The sequence below is a fragment of the Lagopus muta genome, chromosome 14, assembly GCF_023343835.1.
Source record: "Lagopus muta isolate bLagMut1 chromosome 14, bLagMut1 primary, whole genome shotgun sequence".
Classification (NCBI taxonomy): Eukaryota; Metazoa; Chordata; class Aves; order Galliformes; family Phasianidae; genus Lagopus; species Lagopus muta.
The window spans coordinates 15387893-15410816 of record NC_064446.1 but is presented as its reverse complement, the minus strand read 5'-3'; the positions used below and the strand labels follow the sequence as shown (position 1 = coordinate 15410816).

At 41.3% G+C, this 22924-nt stretch overlaps 1 protein-coding gene across 1 annotated transcript; it reads left to right on the top strand.

Annotated features, from left to right (window-relative positions):
- Window positions 1–83: 83 nt before the first annotated feature.
- On the top strand, window positions 84–22583 carry SEC24A (SEC24 homolog A, COPII coat complex component). Its single transcript, XM_048960990.1, has 23 exons — window positions 84–320; window positions 5198–5713; window positions 7339–7506; window positions 8210–8287; window positions 8609–8772; window positions 9336–9508; window positions 11123–11225; window positions 11944–12070; window positions 12389–12498; window positions 12864–12976; window positions 13732–13850; window positions 14433–14488; window positions 14785–14991; window positions 15183–15303; window positions 15805–15963; window positions 16189–16362; window positions 16848–16958; window positions 17180–17355; window positions 17783–17920; window positions 18264–18368; window positions 18500–18592; window positions 19101–19204; window positions 19571–22583. Exons 1-23 carry the CDS (start codon window positions 248–250, stop codon window positions 19683–19685), a joined length of 3303 nt encoding a protein of 1100 aa, XP_048816947.1. The 5' UTR covers window positions 84–247; the 3' UTR covers window positions 19686–22583.
- The last annotated feature ends 341 nt before the right edge of the window (window positions 22584–22924 follow it).

Sequence of the window (22924 nt, the reverse complement as noted above, 5' to 3'; positions counted from 1 at the left end):
GGCCCCGCCCACGGCCCGGCCTGCCCCGCCCCTCGGCTGTCCCTTTAAGAGGCCCCGTCCCGCCCACTTGCTGCAGCGCCGCCGCTTCCGGAAGTGCCACGTGTACGTAGTGCGCGTGCGCGGCCCGGTACTTCCGGTGTGCGGAAGGCCCGCCCCTTCTCGCAGCGCTGGGCCGGGCGCCGCCACTCGGGCGGCTCCGCTGAGCCTCTATCCGACCCCGCCCGGCCCGGCCCGGCTCAGCGCCGCCATGGCTCAGCCGGCCCGGCCCGCCGCCGCTTATCGTAGCCAGAACGGCGCGGGCCAGCAGCCCTACAGCAACGGTGAGACGGGACGAAACGCTTGGGAGAGAAGCCGAGGCGGGGGGAGGCGGGTGCTGCTTCCGCCTCGAGGCCTTCGGGCCCCCGGCGCCTCCCTTGGTGCTGCCACGTCCCCGGGGCGCCGGGCGGCCCGCGCTGAGGGTAGGCCCCAGGCAGCGGGGCTGGCGGCAGGGGGGACCGCGTCACGCAGCAGTGCGGGGCGGCCTCCGGTCGGGAAACGCGGAGCGGTGTGCGTTGCTCGCAGCGTCTCGGAGGGTCGTTATTGGGGCAAAGCGACCCTCTTCCCACTTCTTTTAGTGGTGTAAACATCCTTGTGGGCTGACGGGGGAATCTGTGTGTTAGCTAGATGAAACGTGCTGCGTGCCGTGCTGCCTGTCTGCAGCTCCTCACGGGCAGTGGAGGGGCAGCGCTGAGCTCTGCCGTCTGGGGACGGCGGCGGGGCCACAGGGAACGGCGTGGAGCTGCGACAGGGGAGGGGCGGCGGGCGGTTAGGGATGAGTCCTGCACCAGAGGGAGGTGGGCATGGAATGGGCTGCCCGCGGCAACGGGCATGGCCCCGAGCTGCTGGAGTTTGAGAAGCATTTGGATGACACAGCCATAGGGCTTGGTTTTTTTGGTGGTCCTATTTAGGGCTGGGGGTTAGGCCTAGCAATCCGTGTGGGTCTCTTCTAGCTCAAAATGTTCTGTTCTAAATAGTTTGTGTTAGTCATTACTTCAGGCCATGTCCCCACCTGTGATAACACTGCAACAGCCAAGTGAGCATGGCCCTTTGGAACCGAGCTGTACATGTGGCACAGCTTATTGCCCGGAGGAGGACCCTGCTGAGCTCAGGCAGTCACTCGCTCACTGTGTTTTATCTTGTCTGTCATGTAAAGCCAATATTGTCTTGTTCTGTACGTCCTGATCTAGGAAAGCCTTGACTGCTTTCTTCTACTCAAAATACATCTTTTTGAAGCCAGATGCTGAAGGTGATACCAAATAGCTAGCTGACCTTCTGAGCTAGCAAGAAGGAAGCACAAAGGCAGCCTTGTCTCTGCTTTGCATGTGTGGAAATCTATGCTGTTGGAAAGTGTTTTCTGACTTCATATGTACTTCCAGCATCCCCTGAACTTCATTCCTTAATTGGATGGTTATGTGTTTTAGTGGTTATGCTGCATCAAGACAATTAAGTTATAATGAGCTCTTTTGATTTTCCTGCTTTACAGCTGGGTAATTAAATGGTTTGACTTGTCACCCCCTTCTTCTTTCCCAGTGCTTATGACTTCTGAAAAGGCATCTTAAAAACAAGTGTATTGCAGCTCATAGGGTCAGCAGTGTGGGACGTGGATACATAAATCTGAAAAGAGAGCCTCTGTTCTGGAGAGTTTATAGTCTAGGCAGAGAATGTACAGAAAGAATGTTAACTAATGGAGTAACCAAGTGGGATGATTTACATGTTGGCATCATTTTATATTTGATGTGTAGTCAGGCTAAGCACACAGTACAAGTTCTTGCAAGGTAGTAGTAGCAGGAGGACACATTTCAGGCTAAAGCTGTATGAAAACCGAAGAGATGAAATCTAAAGTTGTGCAAACACAGGGTGGTAGAATTAATCAGTTACAGTATACAGATATATGTATAAAATATGTTGAGAAGGTGCTGTGATCCAAGGCTACCTCAGGAAAAAACATTCTATAAAAGCAATTTAGAGAACACTGTTATGCTATTTACAATGGTCTGTGAGGAAAGAAAGCTGCCAGCAGAATGATGAACTGTAATAATGGCATCAGCTCTTCTCTCAACCTGTTGCTCACCTTCCTGTTTGCAGGTAACTCCCAGAGCTCGCATGCTGGGCCTGACAGTGAATGGCTGTAGCAGCAGCACCCTGCACTGACCTGGAAATGGTTTGGCAGTGAGCATCAGGTTGCTTAGTAACAGCCTTCCTCCACTTCACTTGTGTTGTTTTTTGTAGGATTGGTATTCTCTCTTCACTGAAAAGCAAATTGATAATCTGTAGCTCATAGGTCTGAAATGTAAGCAAGATGGAGAAATTCTTTTAGGATCTGTCGCTTGTCTTAGTGTGGTATCCTGGCATGGTGCTTTGAGGCCACGCAGAGCTTCAGAAGCTTTTGGATTTGGCCTGCTCTTGGTTTGCTTGGAAGCAGTGGGTAAGGCCCTGTGGAATGGGGTGCTGCTGGGGGTCCTTGCCACGCGATGGAGTGTGTTCAGCCTTGCTCTCCCTGGGGCTGGAGATGCTGTGACTGGTGAGAGCAATGTGCTCGTTGGTGGGCCTGCAGAGAAGTGACACTGAGGTTCTGTATAGCAGAGAATGTGGCTCCCATAGCCTTCCGTGCTCATTCTTTGCTTTTATAAAACCATTGAGCAGCTGTCACGTGTTTCAGTGCTGCTCCTGACCTCTTTGAAATTTCTTATGGTCTTGTCTGTGTAGAGTTGTCTTCCACTGTTAGACTGGGGGCCTCTCTTATGTTACTAACTCTTCTCTTGTATGCTGAGTGTTGGTGGCTTTGCTGTTTTGATTTAGATCTTCAGTCCACACTGATTTCCTTGTTGGCTTCATGGAGCAGTGCAGGAAAGAAGCAGCAGCCTATGGGGGAATTCCACTGGTGTAGGTTACTGAGGCTTTTCTTTGCACTTCTGACTTCAGAAAGTGAAAACAGAAGTTGAAATTTAGAATGCTGCTTCCAAAATCTAATTGATCAGTAAGTGGCACAGAAAGATCAGGTCATTTGATGTTTGGGTTTTACCTCACTGTTACTGCTTTATCTTCAGTCTTATCCCTCAAACAGGAAAAAAGAGAGCTAAATACTCTGATTCCTGACCAGGCTACAGACTTGTGCCCTAAGCTGAATAATCAAGCTATAAAATTAATTACTATTTGTTCTATATCTTTTATGCAACATACTGCAATGTTATATCAATATACTGTGGTACAGTCAGGGGCCTGGCATTACATAAGAAACCTTAGTCATTTGTACAGCTAGCAAGTTAAATTTACAATTCATTTTGTAAATCAGTTTTTGAAAACCCATCTGATATGCTGCAGGGTAATTTTCAAAGGTGAGTCAGAACTGTGGGAATTCTTATGTTTGCAAGCTTTTCGTTTGGACATCATTGATTTTAAAGCATTAGTAATTAATAAGATTTATGAGCAGCATTGCAAGGCCAGTGAGCTATAACTGGATTTCCTAACTGAATGGCAGACAGCTTATTGAGACTAATGGCTGGAGAATAATATGTGTGTGCTGTTCATGCACAAATAACAGGCAGAGTGAGGATGAGGTCAGCAGTGCTGTAGTAGAACCCCAGCTAAGCAGTTAGCATGGAGATGCAGTGTTCAGGGAGGTGACAGCTGTCTCTGAACTGCGCCCTGGGGCTTTCTAGGGAATGAGGAGTTGTGTGGCAGTCGCAGTGTTTGTCCTCACTCAGGTATTTGTGTTGTTTAGCTTGTTTAACTGTCGTGTGTTCCTGAGCTCAGTTATGTCAACTTGGAAATGTGAACTTCCTCTGCTCTTAAAATGTAGCTGGAAAGTTCTGGTAAGCAAAGGCAGCTAAGAAACCAGCTGTTATTTTGACATTAAATGAAACTCTGTGATTTCATACTGGTGGCAGCTGTTTCCGGTACCTGTATGCAAAATATATGTCTGTCTACGTGCTCATCTTTATAGCATGCTTTTGAAAATGTGTTGAATCTTGCTGTGGTTTCTGATCTAGAAGCTAAGTACTTTTATTTTTCTAGGCTCTTTTTTTTTTTTTTCCCCCCAAAAATAATTTTGGAAGTCTGTGAAGTAGTACAGGGTAGCAAAGAAGAATTGTACACCAAAATTACAGCAAGGATCTCTTTGGATTTCATGCTTATAACTGTATATGTGGATTGTCTCTAACATTCAGACTGTGCTTAGGGGTGGAGTGCAGCAGGGTGGTTGGCTAACATAAATGATACAGCCTTGGAAAGTGCTTGGTGTGTGTGTGTGTGTGTGTTGTGTCTAGCTGTGGCATGGGTTATCTATCCTTCTGCTGGAAGGATTTTGCTTGGAAATGTTGCCCTTGCCACATTCTTTTTGTGGCAGCAGTATGAACAACCTGCAGCATCATCCTTCTTGATGGTGCTCTTAATGTACTGGAAAGTTCACAGAACTGTCTGTGTTCCTGTGTTAGACAAATCTGGTGATGCTCTGCTGGTGCTGTTTGCTGTTTTGAGTTGATCACTTCAGGAAAAAATGGAAAAGATTACAGCTTAGTTCAGCTGTAGCACCCAGTAGATACGAAGCACTGTCAAGCTTTATTTTCTTGATGGGTGAATTATTTTATGATAAATTATCCTTTGCTCCATGTTCCTGATCAGTTGGTTATGTGAGCTGTATGTGCATGAGAAGCTCTCACTAAAATTAGCTGCAGAACCTTTTGTGGATTAGCTCTGTCACTTGAGAAATAGCATGGGGACTTGAGCTGAACCTGTTTGCATCTTTGCTATAAGATGAGGTTTAAGTCAGTGCCAGTCCTTAAACTGGATGTAAGGACGGGTTCTGCTGCCACTGCTCCCTGGTGCCCCTGCCAGCTGTGTACAGACACATTGCCTCTGTGGCTGATGGCCTTCTGAGTGCTTCTGAAAGTGGAAATAGCCCTGTGTGAATTGCAGAGAGCATGGATTTTGTTCAGCCACTCGCTTCGTGAGCTGCACAGTTGTGAAGTCACTGTAAAATAATAATAATTAGAAAGATTGCAGCTGTTGATGACAAAATGCTATCAAAATTGGGACCCTTGTGTTACTTGTCTTTTGTGGCCTGGGGACTAATAAGACTAATAAGAATCCAAGGAAGGAAAATTCCAGAGTCGTGTCAGAAGCAATATGCAATGCAGACTGAAAGGCTTTTTCCTTCTAGGTCCTGTTCAAAATCAAATGATGCATTCATCAGATGCCCAGGGATACAGCCCATCACTTCCAGGACCGTACTCGCCTCAGACGCCGTCAAAGGTTCCTCCACATCCATCTTCTGGACAGTATAACTACAGTGGCTCTCAGAATGTTTCTCAGTTCAACAGTTATCAAGGACCTGGGCAGACTCTCAATAGGCCACCAGCAGCACCTCCATCTGGCTCACCGGTGCAACAAACAGGTCCTGTGCCACAAGTGCTGCCACCTGCATTGCAAAACTCAGCTGCTGTCTCATCTCCTGGTGGCTTTCCTCCTGCAGCTAGCCCACCAATGCATCCCAACTGGCAGTACAGCCAGGCCCCTGTGAGCCACCCAGCTGCAGCTCAACCAAGCCATTCAGCTCCTGTGGCAGGGACAGGGCCTGCTCAGCCACCGCTGCTGCTATCAGGAAATCCTCCAGCAAGTTATCAGTATGCTGCTTCTCCAGGAGGTCCTTCGCTTCAGAACAGCTATATGAAGCCAGGTAATCATAACTTTCTGATAACGTTCTCTAATTGATTGCCAGTGTCCACCTCTGTGTCCATTTTGAAAATGATGTTGGTAATAAAATTCACTCTGTAGCAGCCTTTTGCTTGGGCTGTCAAAACAAATACTTGAAAAAATGCATATCATGAATATCAGGGTGGGTTCTTTAGATGAGCAATAGAAGTTTTTGTGCAAAAGTTGCATTTTGCTTGAGTGGCTGAAGCAGGTAACTTCTGTTCTGGGAAGCTGTGTGTGGGTAAGGCTGTTTCTGTTGCCTTTGGTTTTTTTTCCCTTGGAGTGTTGGAGCATTTGTGTGCTTCAGTCACGTGAGGGCTTATGGATTTCCCAGATGAAAATTGGTTGCATTTAGTGTGCTTTTCTGCAGTTTAAAATCTCACTAGCTTTTCTGTGGACTGATTCTGGAAGTTCTCAGAATGGCCTCAGTAAGGATGAGACAACCAGCTTGAGCACAGCCTGGGAAGAAAACTGGGAAGCATTCTGTGTTGTTGAAATAGAGGGCAGCTGAAAGAAGAACTTCATCCCCACTTCAGATTTTACGACTGGATCAGAACTGTCAGTCTTTGGGAAGAATTCTGAAAGTGCAAGATACAAGAAGCTGGTCCTTCTGCAGCCTGCCTTCTGTTTTCTCCTCCTGTGTTTTGAGCTGTAAAGTTTTGATTATATTAAGTAACTTAATGTGACTTTTAAGTGTTGTGGGAAACCCACCTTAATACTCAATTTTTACTTTGCCAAACTGTTGTTTGCTATTAGAGTATTTTTAATCAGCTTTCTGAGCATAACAGGAACCAAGCACAGAAATATTTTACGTGTTAAAGCGAATCCGATGAAATACTTTTTAGCTTCATTACATGTTTTTCTTGATGCTGACTTCTTGATATATGCCTAGCTAATTGCATGACAGTTTATTGAAATAATATTTTGGAGTCGGTGCTTAAAATGGTAAGCAATGAGAAATCCTGGGAAATGGCTTATGAGAGAGAATTCCTATCTCCTTTGAATGGTGAATCTTCCTGAGCAATTTCCCTGGTAGCGTTCTGTGGAACGGTGCTCACTTTAAAATGAGTTTATCTGGTTGTGCTGATTATGCTCATCCTTCAAACCAAGATCTGCCAGCTGCCTGCCTGCCTGCCCAGCCTGTGGCAGCCTCTTACAGATGCAGAATCTGTACGTTGCTATTTTGCATCAGGTTATTGAAGTGGAAGGTGAGCTTCCTGTCAGAAGCAATCTCCATTAGACTCTTCTAGTTTGTTATATGCTGTCTAATTTGGGGATGTACTAAAATTCATGATGTCCAGACTTTGTAATAGAAATCAGGATGCTTTCTGTACCTCTTAAAATTCTTACCAAGAACTGTGAAGAGAGGAGGAAAAAAAAATACTGAACAGAGACCCAAAAACTAAAGGATTGTGGTTAACAGCTACAGGAACACAGTTTATCAGGAGCATGGCAGAAACAATCTGAAGTTGTAAAACCTGTGTGCATGTTAGGATTTATTTCATGCTGTGTATCATGTTAATGAGAGACGTATCTAGAGTTCGATCTGTGTGTTCTGAGTCTTCTGTTGCCTTCAGTTGGGTTGAACTAAAACTGATCTGTTTACAGGATCTGTACCTCCACCAGTGACTCAGCCTTTAACACCTCTCCACCCTCCCTCGAGGCCACCTTTGGGACCTCCTCCTGTTGGTGGTCCACCTCTAATTAGGCCATCCACAGTGACAGCAGGAGCACCTAACACACAATCTCTGCTACATTCAGCTACAAATCAAGAAGGTGAGAAACAATTTGTTCTTTTTTGTTGAATTTGGATTTGGCAGCTGTGCCCCATCCCTGCTGGTGTTCAAGGCCAGGCTGTGTGGAGCCCAGCACAGCTTGGTCTAGTTAGTTGGTGGCAACGAGCCCAGTTGTCCTTTGGGAGCACACTCGATTTCAAGGTTTTTATCTCAAGTGGAATTTGTGTGACCATATCAGAACTGCTGATGGTTTGTAAACAGTACTGGACTAAGTGTAAAAGTGAAGGGAGTTTGATGTTTCCATGTGCAATCAGTGGAAAAAGTAGTCAGGGAACTTGGTACCTAAATTCCAAGAGTCTTTGTGAACTGCAGCCAACACGCAGAGCCTTCCTCTGATGAGAATGAGAAGTGCTCTGACACTTTCCCGCCTATTAGCGTGGAATTTATGAAGTATGCCTAATGTAATGTTAGCAGATCATTCAGCCAGACATGTAGACCTTCACATGTTTTCCCTGAGAAAGCTTGTAGGTTTTTTCTGAATGTCCTTTGAGGTCATGTCAGCAGGGGAAGCGCATGTGAGAAATAGGACAAGATGTGCACTTAATCGAGTTTCGCCCTGAGTCAAAGGTAGATCAAAACTATGCTGATCTGCATATACATTCAGCAAAGAGAATTGCATCTCACTTACCTTGTTTCAACTTGTTTGTAACTTGTTAATTTTTGCTTGGACTCCTCCTTAATAGGTGATGCTACATCTGCTGCTGGCGATGGGTCTGCGGTCCAAAACAGCTATGATGCAATAGAAGGAGGTGGCCTCATGGGTAAGGTTTGGGAATTAAAAGTCTTTGCCATTGAGTAATTTGTTTAAGGAGAGATTCGTTTGGAAAAGATGGAAGTTGAGGTGTTTAGGTACAGATGTCTACTTTATCTAATGTCTGACTTGAAACTAAGTGTGATTACTTGAGGCATTGACAGTTTGACATTGACATGTAAGAATTCTAAAGCAGTTAGCATTGCAAAATTGATGGCACTTGTCACTTGTTTACACTTAAAAATTAAACAACAAAAAGTCCTTCTTTGATAATGAGTTGACCAACCTGCAGTTCAGCAGTTCATTTCAGGTATGTCTTTTCTGCCTCTAGCAACCCCACATCCTTCTGCACCTGCAAATCTGAAGATGAATAGAAATGTAGGCTATTCTTATCCTGCCTTGCCACCAGGCTACCAAAATACTTCTCCACCTGGAGCACCAGGAGTGCAAGCATCTGCTTTGCAATATCCAGATGGATCAAAACATTTCCACCAGGTGAAGTGCTTGTTTTGTTTCATGTTACTAAGCCAATTCACTTGAATAAAGAATAAAGAAAAGTGTGGTGATCTGTGTTGTATCTCTGTGGGGTTATGGGTGACAGTTTGGTGTGCAGTTTGCTCAAGATGACAGACATAACCAGAAACTTATGCTTTTTTTGTTGCTTTGTTAGCAGTCTAGAAAAATGATGCTAGCTCTTTCTGAAGAGTCTTATTTTTAAATCTGCTTAGAACATCAGTCTTCAAAAATTATTAGTTTTCTAAGATGTCCTATAGGCATGCTTTTCATACCTCATGTCATTGCTAGCTGAAGTATGTTTTTCCTGTGCTTTCAAACCAAACTGGCCAATACTTTTGCCAGCTTGGCTTCTGTATTTCAAGAGTTTTGTGGTATGCCTGTGGTAATTTTAACCTCTGTTGTGTTACAAACCTAAGCAGCAGTAGCATTTCTAAACATAATACAATGACAGTAAACACAAAATTTGAAAGAAAAATGTTTGCTTTTGAAGTGGACTGTTTCACCCAAATAATCAGTGTTAACTTGTGAAATTTTGACTTTAGCCTCCCCTAGGCACTAATCACTTAAATGCATCTTTGGGTAGCCTGAGTTTACAGCAAGAGGGATTAAGACCTGTGAATCTTCTTCAAGAAAGAAATATTCTTCCTACAACCCTTCTCCAGGCTCCTGTCCCAAACTTGCATGAAGACATCCAGAAGCTCAACTGTAACCCAGAGTAAGATGATCCATTTGCTGTAACTCATCAAAAGAAATAAATCACTAGTTGTAAATGTAACTTAATATTTTTAACTTTGTGAGTTGAAAAAGATTGAAAGCAGGCTTCACTCTGTTAAGGTAAAGGTGGTAAGTGGTTAAAGCTCTGAAGTGAGGGAACGATGTAGAATGTATTTATTATACTTTTAAGTTCACTGATAACTGGTTTTTAGCCGTTGACAATTGTGGTCTTCAAACCGTCCCCTAATTTCTCATGTCATAGCATAACCAGTGCCATTGGTTCCCTTGGGTGTGGGAATCTGAAAGATCAGAAACTGGGGTTTCTTTGTAAGCTATTTTTTTTTTTTTTCAGTTAGAGAAAAGATTTATATGTATTTTCTAGAAAAATGATCTGGGAGATGTTTGCTAAGGCCTTAAGAGACTGTCAAAATATGGTGCTTAAATGAGTAACATAGCATTAATTAACTAGTTGTGTTCTACTGCAGGTCTTTTGGAAGCCTGTGTATCCAATTGCTGTTGCTTTTCGTTGGGAATCTAAAGATAATTTAATGGGATTCATTAGATAGTAATGAGGTGTTCCACAGATAGTCAGAACTATTTGTCAGATTTCACTTGTATTCCTTTCTCTGGATTCAAGATTGAGGCAGTTGCAGAGCTGACCATTTTCTGGTGCAGACATCAGAATTTTAATGGCCTGCTATCTTTGTTTTTGTCTAGGACAGTAACTCTGTCTTCAGATCTATAACAAGCATCTCATAACCCTCACAATCTTTGTCAGGGTTCTTAGCTGCTACTAAGAGTATTTTCTAAGCCTCTGTCACCAGGAAATTGTGTAGAAAATACAAGTAAAAACATATTGCTTGCAGGGCAGCTATAAATAGGTAGAGTGTAAAAACTTTGTGGTGTAGTTGGCAGTGAGTGTGATTGAGATCTTAAATAAGAGTTAACTTACTTGAGGGAGGTACATTAAGAAGTTTGTGAATGCAGAAACAGCTTACGTCTGTACTGAGAGCAACCATTTGAAACAATGGAGTAAATGGAATGTCAAACAAGAGTTTGTACGTGGAATAATCTCCCTGAGCAAACCAACCAAACCACGTACAACCAGGCACTCCTGCTTTGCAAGCCTTTTCAAAGAGGTCAGGCAAGCAGCACCTCTGAGAAATGGCTCACAAACAGCCGTGCCAGGTTTGCACGAGTGTTGTGCACGTCTGCCTTTGTGAAAACCACCAAGTTCTGGAGTTACAACTGTGCATTTGTTTGTTGTTTTAAACTTTGCTGGTTCATATCGGTGTACAAGGCCATCTCAAAAAGGGGTTCCACTTTCTGCTTTGTGTATCAAGATTAGCTGCAACTTTGAGCATTGTTGGGCTGACCTTTGATTTGAATCACTGAAGTGGCAGCAGTGCTGCATAAAGTGTCTGTACAGTGTAATGAAAGAGCTCAAAATATACACTGTGACTAAAATGAAACAGTGACAGAGTTGGAGAGGGTATTTTATTTGGAAGTGGATGTTCACCATCAGCAGCTCTGAAAAATGTGGAGGATGTTGTGTTCCACTGAAATCATTTTATTATCTGAAAGTAATCAAAATAACCCTTTATCTTCTGTGTAGGTTGTTCCGCTGTACTCTGACTAACATTCCTCAAACTCAGGCCTTATTGAATAAAGCCAAGCTTCCTTTGGGGCTCCTGCTTCATCCCTTCAAAGACTTATCGGTATGACAAACATTTAGAACTTTGAATGCTGAAATATCACTGTAGTTGGCGAATGAATTGCAAAAGGAGGGCAGCTCTGTTGGCTAATCTTGGCATTTAAAATTTATTTCACTGTCATTTATCTGAGACTTTTTCTCCCTGCCACTTTTAAACTTCCAAGCCTCGATTCTTAACAAACAACAAAAGTGCCAAACCTCAGGAAAAAAACAAGCTTAGAGGCAACACAGGTAAATACATGAAGATATAAGTAAATGTCAGTGTTAGTTGGCTGTATTTTCTCAGGTGACAGTTGTTATTGGTTTTTTTTGTAATGTAGTTAAGCATTAACAAAGTGAAAGGGGTTTGACTGTCCTCCCTGAATACTTTGAATTTATCAGTGCATCTTCTCAATGTTGCTGTTTTCCACAAGTGAAGGAATTTTGCCAGATGTGGTGGTGTTGATTCTGATGTTTGTTCTGTATTTGCTGTAGATCTTGATCTTACACCATCAGTGTGAAATTAAGGACTGTAGAGGCTTGAAGGGGGAGAATATGCAGCCTAAAATGTTAGATCTAGGTTCCGACCAGTATTATTATTAAGGAACCTTGTGCAGGTGCTTCATGGGTACAGGAATGGGCAGAAGTATGCTTTGAGTGGCCAGGAACTGCAGTGTAGATGATTGCCATAGATGAATGGCTGTAGTGTTGATGTTTTAAAATAGGAAGCTTTTCTTTTCCAGCAATTGCCAGTGGTTACTTCAAGTACTATTGTGAGATGTCGTTCCTGCCGGACATACATTAATCCTTTTGTCAGCTTTCTAGACCAAAGGAGATGGAAATGCAACTTGTGCTATAGAGTGAACGATGGTAGGTTTAAATTTTATTTGTTTTAAACTGCTGTGGTTGAGCTTTCATACCTCATCCTTTGATACCATCACAGTTTTGGCCCTCTTGGTATTATTGGCTCATCTGTTGTGCTCTGTGGACATGAGAAATGTTCTCCACCAGCAAAGACTCTGAGTCTGAAGTGGTCTTCCATGGTACCCTTGCAGCTGACAAAGTTGCTGCCACATCTAATCCAGTGCTACAAGTAGCATTGCACAATGAGCTCAAAAGGGCTGAATTTTAAATTGTAGCACAACTAATGCTATTGTGGACTAGTAATGTGTTAATTTATTTGCACAGTTCCTGAAGAATTCATGTATAATCCTGTGACAAGAGTTTATGGGGAACCTCATAAAAGACCCGAAGTCCAGAACGCTACGATTGAATTTATGGCTCCATCTGAATACATGGTGAGATTTTACTTTGACTTATTCTCTCCCTTTGTTTTATTTCCACAGGGAAGTCAGGAAAAAAAATCCTCTTTATAGAGGATGCTTTCCATTTCATTACAGCAGCTACTGCTGCTTGAAGTACCTCTAAGAAGCCTTGGGTGTTACTTCAAATGGGTTGTCTTTTATGAACATTTATGATCTTAGTGTTCTCTGTTTAGAACATGTGGGTGTTCATGGGCATTTTGAAAGGAAACCACAATTACAGAGTTACCAAATAAGTGAAATGTATTTAGAAGTTTTGGCATCATTTGTACTTGCAGTGGAATTATCACAGCCTAATAAAAATCACCTTGAAAATCAAAGGTAATATTTTCTTCATTTAGTTACGTCCACCTCAGCCACCTGTGTACCTCTTTGTATTTGATGTCTCTCATAATGCAATAGAGACAGGATACTTGAATACAGTCTGCAAGACTTTGTTGGACAATCTTGACTTGTAAGTAATATTTTTGTTCTTAATGTCCTCTTTTCCTCGTGGAACCTGATAGACATTAACATGGCACTGCTTTCTGCCCAGCAGTTTCTTGCATTTGTGTTCCTATCACAGCTGCACCAGTATATAAAGCAACACTGAGGTGCATTTCTTCATTTCCTATCTGCTGTCAATCCCAGAAAAGAGTACATGTATTAATGATGTCTTTTCAATTGTACTTTGTAAAAGCTAAAATACAGATATGTATCCATCCTTCTACTTGACTAGCATTGGAAAATACTGAAAGCTAACTCAGAATTATTCAGGTGTTGTTCCTTTCTGGAAGGAACCATTGGATTGCCATTGCAGACTTCCAAAGGGGGCTACAATTTAAGTCTTTGAAGTCCAGTGTTAAGTAGGACAATTGTCTTAGCACAGCATGCTCTTATGGCTTCTCTTCTGGAAGGCTAGATTCTAGAATAAGGTTTTAATTGAAATGAGGTAAAAAAAAAAAAGCACTTATTGCTGTGTTTGGAAACACAAACTTTTTTTTCTATATGTTATTAATCTATTTTTATTACTCTCCTTAAAAGTCCTGAATGTCTGCTAGGTGATTCTACTACAAGCTCCTGTTTTTAATCCAACATGACTGAAGTGTTTGCAGTATAGCTGTTAAGCTACTTGCTAGCATCCTTAGACAGGTGCAGTGAATGTATTTAAAAAAGCCTTGCAGAAATGAAATTTCATCTTACTGAACACCATCTGTCTGACTCTTTTAGGCTTCCTGGGAACACGAGAACAAAAATAGGCTTCATAACATTTGACAGCACGATCCATTTCTACAGTCTTCAGGAAGGTCTCTCTCAGCCTCAGATGCTTATAGTTTCAGATATTGAAGGTATGCAGTAATAGCTTTAGTGTGTATTAATGGCTGTTGCTTTTGATAGCCCTTTGAAAAAAGCAATGTGTGGTGAGTGTTGGCAGATCAGTCATTGTCCTCTCTGTTAATGGCTGTGGAGGAAGGTTTCTTGCTGAAGCTCTGAATGTCTGAGCAAGTTGTGGCTGTTTGTGACTTAAGCATGAGAACAGCCTTCCCAACATGTAGCTTTGTTTGTGTAGCTACCTAAATCTCTGTTATGATCAAAACTGAATTGGTACAAATTCTCAGTGACTGTTTAGTGATGTTCTGCTTATATTCTCAAAGCGCTTTTTACTCAGGTTAAGGAGCAGAAGCACTCTTGAAAATGTTCCTGTGCATTTTTATTTAATAGATTTTCCTATCCTTCAATGCTTTCAGCTGTTATTCTGAAGTGGCAGTGTAGCCACAGCTATGCTTATCAGGGGAAAAAGGTTAATGTTTGTATGGATTTACGCAATGATGCAGTTTGTTTTTCTAATAGGGATAATGGTTGGGAAATAAAACTTGGGGAAGCTTGTTCTGTTTCATTAAGAAACAACTAACACTTTTTTTTTCTTCCAGATGTATTTATACCAATGCCAGAAAACCTATTAGTAAATTTAAATGAAAATAAAGAGGTAAGAACTGCATTAGGTGAAAAATGACATGCATGTAATGAGATGTGCTTGACAGTTCATGGTTTTATTTAGTGCTCTTTAATGTCTGAAGTTTTAATGTCGAGTCTGAAGTCTTCTGACTTCTGCTTGGCTTTAAACATCTAACAATCTAAAGCAAGACAATAGTTTACTTTTGCTGGGATTTATCTACTGCTATAATACTGGAAGTGTTAATACGTATTTATGACTCAGTAATAAACTTGATAAAGAAGAAAACTCCTAAGACTTTTGTCTTAATTTTATTTTCTAACTTGCAGCTAATTCAAGATCTACTGAAGAGCTTGCCACAGATGTTTACCAAGTCCCTGGAAACTCAGAGTGCTCTTGGGCCTGCATTGCAGGCAGCCTTTAAACTGATGTCCCCTACTGGAGGTAGAATCTCTGTCTTCCAGACGCAGCTTCCATCTGTGGGAATGGGAGCACTGAAATCTCGAGAAGAGCCAAACCAAAGAGCAACTGCAAAGGTTAGGAAAGCTAAAAAGGTTAAGAGAACTGATAGCCCTGTTCTGTATGTACGTATGGCTCTTAAGTTGCCTGTTTTTAAAGATGCTACTGAAATAGTGATAAAAGATCAATTATTAGTGCCCTGAAAATAAGCAGTAAATGTATTAATCTTATTTCCTTTGTGTCTTTTAATACTCCCTTGTGCTAACAGGACATACACCTGACACCATCAACTGATTTCTACAAGAAGTTGGCCTTAGACTGCTCAGGACAACAGGTCGCAGTGGATTTGTTTCTTCTTAGTGGACAGTATTCTGACTTGGCTTCTCTAGGTGAGCTGTATGAAGTTGTGATGTGACAGGTAACTCCAGGGGTTCTGTGTTGAAGATTAGCATTTGGTATCTGAAGAAGTCTTGCATGTCAGGATGCAAATTCATCCTTGATGAGCAGGAGCACTGTGAACAGAATGCAGTGTTTCAGTCTTTCCTTGATTTAGCATCCATGTTGACCCTTACTGAGTGGATTTCTGTGATGCTGGTTGAAATGTTCCTTTTCTGCTTTCTACCACCAGTGTAAGACTGTTGGAACAGGCTTTTAAAGTTTTTTCTCCATGTAACCAATCTTTGAAGTGACAGAGTACCTGTAATTTCAGGCCATGCCTATATCCATAGTTGAATATATAGCTGAATCTGTGTGCGTGTTGCTGACTGTGTAACAAAGGTTTTTTCACATGTGAACAGTGCAGTAATTAAAGGAAATATCACATTCCTCTGGTATATTTAAAAACATAGCAGCAGCTGTAGATGCTCTGACACTGTATCCTTTTGTTTCAGGTTGTATATCAAGATATTCTGCAGGTAGTGTCTATTACTACCAGTCTTATCATCACAAACACAACCCTGTCCAGGTGGAGAAATTGCAGAAGGAGTTGAAAAGATATTTAACTAGGAAGATTGGATTTGAAGCTGTCATGAGGATAAGATGCACCAAAGGTTTGTATGTGTTTATTTGGGGGCAGGAGCAAATGGTGGGGGGGGGGGGGGAGGAGCAGGCAGTATTCACTGTTGTTTGGATATGATTGATTGGTGTTTTGACCTAATATAAACTTAAATGGTTAGTTAAGAGCCATCTAACAGTGATGTTGTATTTGTGAATGGTGTCTGTGTTTCACATCTGGTTATAAATAAAATTGATTCAACCTAATGCTTATCTTTTAGGCCTTTCCATTCACACCTTCCATGGGAACTTCTTTGTGCGATCCACAGACTTGTTGTCCTTGCCCAATGTAAACCCAGATGCAGGATATGCTGTGCAAATGTCAGTAGAAGAAAGCCTTACTGATATGCAGGTTGTTTCTTTTCAGTCAGCTCTCCTGTACACATCTAGCAAAGGTAAGATATCTATATTTTGTGAGCTGAAACTCCGTACGTTCATGTACAATATTCAGTGGAGTCATTTTGGTTAGTTGTAAGCTGTAATTCAGTTGCAGTGACTTAAGCAAAATATTTTACCTATGTCAACAGTTGTGATGTTCTTGCATGTTGGTGTTACTGCTTCTTCCAGACCACAAAGTTTCCTGAGGAACCTGCCCTGGTTTGTGAATAGGTTAATCCTAAAAACTGGACAGTTTATAAAAGCTGCTGAAAAGAATCTCTTTCCCTGTTTGTATGATAAACAAAATTGAATCTTAGTATTTTTTTTTTTTGCCTGTTTGGTTAAACACAGATCAGCTGGTAGTGTTAATGGGGAAATTATCCAAGTGATTCAAGTATGTAAGTGTAAAAGTTACTGAATAATTAGTAGCTCTTCTCTAATTACTTCAAAAAACAGAAGTTTTTGGAGTATTTGGACTCTCCAGTTCTTAATTTTCTTACAGGTGAGAGGAGGATTCGTGTCCACACGATGTGCTTACCTGTTGTAACAGCACTGAGTGATGTCTACCTGGGGGCAGATGTACAAGCTATCACTGGGCTGTTAGCCAATATGGGTAAGCACGATAAGAGCTTGTTTGGATGTATGTGGATGACATCCCTAAAGCTTCCAGCAGTAATCCTCTGGGCGATGGTAGTAAAAGGAGTGATTCTCTCTGTTTTTAACGCTTGGCCCAGGTGAAGCATCAGCCCAGTTGTATGTAATCACCTGGACGTAGTCTGATGTGTTGTCATCAAGGTGGAGAAGGTTTTAAACAAAAAATGTTTATTTTTTAAGCTGTGGATCGATCAGTTTCTGCTACTTTGAGTGACGCTCGCGACGCCTTGGTCAACGCTGTGATAGATTCTCTGTCTGCTTACCGCTCGTCAGTGCTGAGCATTCAGCAGCCTGGTCTCATGGCCCCCAGTTCGCTACGGCTCTTCCCACTTTATGTACTGGCACTCTTAAAACAGGTAAGAGATAAAAGGAGGCTGTGCGAGGGGAGGATAACTGCCTGTGCTTGGCACAACAACCTGAAGGCAAAGAGCATGGCATCGATGTACAAAATAGCATCTGTCTTCTTCCAATGCTTTCACAGGGCTCAAAATTGAGAAGCTGTTTGACTTGGATTCCTTAGTAAAACCAGTGTGATATTTGTCAGAATACTGAGATATCTTAGAGATTGTCAGTGTTCTTGCACATATAAAATTCTCTCAAGATAAAAGTTCAATTTATCTGCTCCCCCAGAACTTGGTGACTAGAAAGATCAGTGTAGAATGAAGCCTGTTGATTGTCTCTTAGGCCTGAGTAGATAATGCATGCTCGGACAGGTGGTGAATGTAGTTCTTTGTCTTGGAGTCTGTTATGGTCTTTAATGGTCAAATGTCTGATTGTTTGCAGAAAGCATTTCAAACTGGGACAAATGCACGTCTAGATGAACGCATCTTTAGCATGTGTCAAGTGAAAAACCAGCCTCTTGTTTACCTCATGCTTATGACACATCCCAGTTTGTACAGAGTTGATAATCTCACAGATGAGGTGAGCACTTGCATTGTTACATGGCCTGTTTGTGCTGGTCCCATAGGCTTGAACTATGTTAAGTTGAAAGAAAATTCTGTTCATGCTCTCGACATTTAAGCTCCAGAGCTCAAATGCAATGTTTCACATCTTCCCAGTAGTTGCATGTAGAACTGATGAAGATGACCATGAAGCACACCTCAAAATATTAAGAAGTTTAGTAGTAAATCATGTACTTGAAATGTAATTGGAACTATGCAGTCCAACTTCAATATTCAATATAATACACCCTTTTCTTATTTAACCTTCTGTTCTTGTGCCTGTGTCAGTGCATCCAGATGTGAACTGTGTTCTTCCTTTCTAGGGAGCTCTCAACATCAATGACAGAACCATACCTCAGCCACCCATTCTGCAGCTATCAGTGGAGAAACTGAGTAGGGAAGGTGCCTACCTTATGGATGCTGGCTCTGTAAGTTGTGGTGCTGATTTTGTAGTATTCCAATTTGTATTAACTTGCTGTTCTTGCTGAGAACTCAAAATGTGTGGAAGGTTGCTGAGGTGTAGTTTCACATCAGATGATTGTTATTGTTTACCTCTCAGGTGATGTTTCTGTGGATTGGGAAGAACTGTGGGCAGATCTTTATCAGCCAAGTCCTTGGAGTTCCAAATTATGGGTCAATTCCACAGAACATGGTATGTGCTGGCTTTGGTGTATGCTATCTGCATGGGCATTAGAATGCTGTATTCAAGTATTAGCCCTCCAGTTAGTGGTCACTATAAACCTGGATCCAAGAAAAATAATTTGTTGGCTCTTGAAACTCTTGGAGTTTCTCCAGACAAAAAATTTAAATCTTCCCATGTAAGGACATTAAGTACAGGTTAGCAGTGATGAAGTTTATCAGAACTCAACCTACTACAAATGTTTGGAAATATCAGACTCAGATTCAGTGGGAAATTGTTCTGCCTGCAGTAAAACAACTATTGGCAATCACTTGGTCATGACATTGTTGTAGTCAATTGCAGGTGTAGTTTCTGTGTCCTTCACTGTTTCAAGCCCTTTCAAAAGGGATCAGAGTAAAGCTATTCATCACAATGTGTGTCTGGGGCTTCTTTGTACCTGAGTTGGGCTATTTTAGGTGTTGCATTTGCTGCTTTCCTGAAAAATATAATGTATGTATTAATGTTACTCTTCACACCTTAGACTCACCTCCCAGAGCTTGAAACTGCAGAATCCATCAGAACAATAGCTTTTATTTCTTGGCTGCGAGAACAGAGACCTTTCTTTCCTATCCTATATGTAATAAAGTAAGTGTTTTTAAGAACCTTTGGGACCTTTTACTACACATAGTTGGACATTGTGTACTGTACTTTCTTAATACAAGTTTTATCAGTTTAAATGCTGTACTTAACAGCAGGTGTGAGTTGTCTTTGATTTGGAACTTCTGCAGACTAAGGCAGACAAAACGTCATAGATGAATCTTGTTTGTCAGGTAACAAAATGAATTCTGAGAAGTGTATTTGTTGGGGTTATTCACCAGGGCTACTTGAGATCTTTCATATGTTCTTGAGCTCTGGAAGTATCCTATACTTGATCTGTAATGTTCTGAATGTGTAGCACTGAAGATTCTGGTGAGTATTTATTTTACTCAAGCACTTATTTTTATTTTGAAGGGATGACAGCCCATTGAAATCAAGTTTTCTGCAGAATATGATTGAAGACAGAACTGAATCAGCCTTATCATACTATGAGTTCCTCCTTCACATACAGCAGCAAGTAAATAAATGAAACACTAGCCTTTGGCTCACTGGAAGGGAAGATTTTTGCAGTAAAGGACACTTGTGCTTGTAATACCTTCATGAAATGTGTGGCCTGAGGCAGTCGATGAGAGGTTCTCACTGTGATTTCAACGAACTAAAGCAAATAAAGGACCACATCTGAGAATCAATGTGCAACTACATATTGTACCTTAAAAATCATTGGAACTGGTTGAGCACCTTTAATTTGCTGCAAATCATGTTTTTACTGTAAGTAGTTGCAGCATGAAGTACATCCACAAAGGCAATACTGAAAAGGTGAAAGACATTTTGTAAAATAAAGAGTTCTTTGTTGTTCAAAATGTATATTTCTGTAACTCTTTGCTTTTTTCTTTTTTTGCTGCTAGATATAAAACCTCACAAAACTGATCATGATTTGCAGGGAAATTCTCTGTAAGTGCATCCAGTGATCACAGAGCATCTCCGTGTTCAGCTTAGGAATGCTTAAAGTAGCAATGAAGCAACTGTTCATTGTGAAACGAACAAATACTTTATTAAACATAGAATCCAGTGTTGGGAATGGATTATGGCTGATAGGACTCGAGGTAAGCTGAACCTGGACAAGATGGCTTAATTTATGGAAGCTTTTAGTAAGTCAGTATTCAAATTTAAGAAAACAACCAAGGAGAAGCAAGCCCTCCTCAGATGAGATGCATTAAAGTCAGTGACTGAGTGAGCAGCAGGAGTAGATTTACGTAGCTTTGTTTTTCTTTAGTAAAATGAATAGTTTCAGTTATGGAATGGTGTGGGAGTGGAAGGTCAAGTAAGGTTATCTCTGACTTATTTAAGATACATTGTGCTCCTGTTTACATGAACTGAATGTTAGGCCCCTAAAATTCGGTGTGCTTCTGAAATGTTTGTATGGTGGCACTTAGAACACAATGTTTTGAGACCACATCCAACATTCTGACACTAAAATTGGAGAACTTTTTCCAAAGACAAGAGCATTGTATTTGAAGATCTGCTCATGCCTTGAGACACACTTGAAGTTTCCAAAACTTCTTTACTGCAGCTGCTTAATGAGCCTAGATCCAAAGCCAGCGTGCACCCAATGACAGCTTTACATGTGCTCTCAGATCCCTGCCAGAGCTCCAGGTGGAAGCTGACACCGGGCTTGAAGTGAAAATTAATGTATGAAAAACATTTCATTTTATAGTAGCATATTAATAATTAATATTGGAGATCTGACAGCAACATAAAGAGTATTTACATTACTGTGTCTGTACATCTGTGATGTGAGAAGAGGGAGGTGACAAATGGCCTTACGGACAAAATCTTTTTGTCAAACGATGTATGTGAAGGTCTTGCAAAGTCTTTCTGGGGCAAGTGACGTGAACAGGTAAAATATTTATAAACAAGAGGTCAAGCACGTACTGTGACTGGTCTGTTAGCTTGCACCTTGTGATACGAATGTGAGAGGACATCAGAGGTTAATCATTTGCTACCATTGCAGGCTGTAGCTACACTTGATTATCAGGAGTTGCCTTACTTCAGGGGAAGAGTTCCTGTGGAGAAATTGTCTTTTTGCTTGAGCACGAGAAGGTGAAGTTCAGAACAGTGTCTGAAATGGAATGCAAATACTATAATGGAACCTATTTAAGTTTCCCTGTCTGCTGTCTCTGTGGCAAACAGGAGTGTATTTACTTGAACAGCTTTTTAGAGAATTGCACAGTTTCTAGACAGAATGCATCAGGTTTTTAACGCTTGGACAGTTGGGTGTTATTTTAGTTGGATATTATTTTCCCAGAGAACGATGTCTCTTAATTTAAATGGAAGCTATGCACTTGCATAGGTTATCACTTAAAACTTGTGTTTTGGACATATTATCACTCGGAATGCTGAAAATTGTCATTGCATCTAACAGCCCACCCCAAATCTGCATCTTATGATGGCTGTATTTTAGCCCCTTTTCTTTTTTTTTTTTTTTTAATAAATATTGGAGATTACTTCATTGCTCTACAGATACCAGGCTAACAGCTCAGGATGTCAGTCTATGGCAATTAACTTTTAGGGTCCCTAAGTTTTACAAGACCAAACGTATAAACAAGGCTCGGATGAACCCTCTTGGAGCAGAACTTGTCTTTTTCACCTTGGATTTTCACCTTGGAAGAAATTCTGTATTGAACCTGAAGTTTATTCCCACAGTGGGGAAAGCCTGCTGTGCTGTAAGGCTGACAAAGGACAGATGAACGCAGATATCCATGATGTGTCACCTCTACCTGCCATTGAAAAATGAGGACACTGATGAACTGCAAAAACAGGCAAGAGTGGCTCTGGTTCTTAGATCTCATCACAGCTCTACCACTGCAAATGTACTCTATTTTTCCAGTTGAGGAATCTTTTTAAACTTATTTCTGTATTTGACACATTAGTGTTCAGCCCACGTTGTTACCATCCATTTTACTTTGCTTTCATTATTGTTTTTAATTTAATATATTTGAGCCTAAGTCCACATAGATTGTTTTGCAATAACTAGAATGATTCACTTTCATTTAGATTTAATTTCTTAACAGTATTTAATAAAAGATGCAAAATGGCTGTTAAATAAGGGACCATTAAATGTGATTTTAAGCTTCTGTTTACTATTATGGATGTCATCCTTATAGTAAATTTAATTTTGTAAAGTAGTGTATGATATTGTATTATTAAATCTTTCCTTTCTGAACTTGGACACTTGATCTTCAGTATGAAATGATAAATCTTCCCCCTTCTGAATTTGAGACAGGATTTTCTTGTCCTCCTTTTTACAGTTTGTAATTTTCACTCTTTTATTCCTGTAAAAAGTCATTTGTAACACATGCAAATGCTTATTTTATCTGTGCTAATTTATCAGATTTGGCTACTCAATAAAATTAATTGGAAGAACTCACTCAAGTCCGTCAGTCTTTTCTTATCAGTGAAAGTACAGTACTGTGTTTGGTCAGTCAAGATAAACAGCATGTAGCAGCAAGTGATGAACTCCACTTCCACTAAAACTTTCCTGGTAGTGATTCGGAAGGAGGGGGTGCTCTGAGGAAAGCCACTTCCAGTTGTCTAGGAGTTTGTCAATGGCATTTTCTTGTCCCTTGTCATTCAGCATTATTATTTACCCCTATTTACCCTACTCTGGGCTTTGTCTCGTCAGCCCTCATTGGTGCTGCGCTCCACCGCATGGAACCCTGCCCTCCAACAGGGTCTTCAGCCAGTGATGCTGGGTGGAATTCAGCCTGC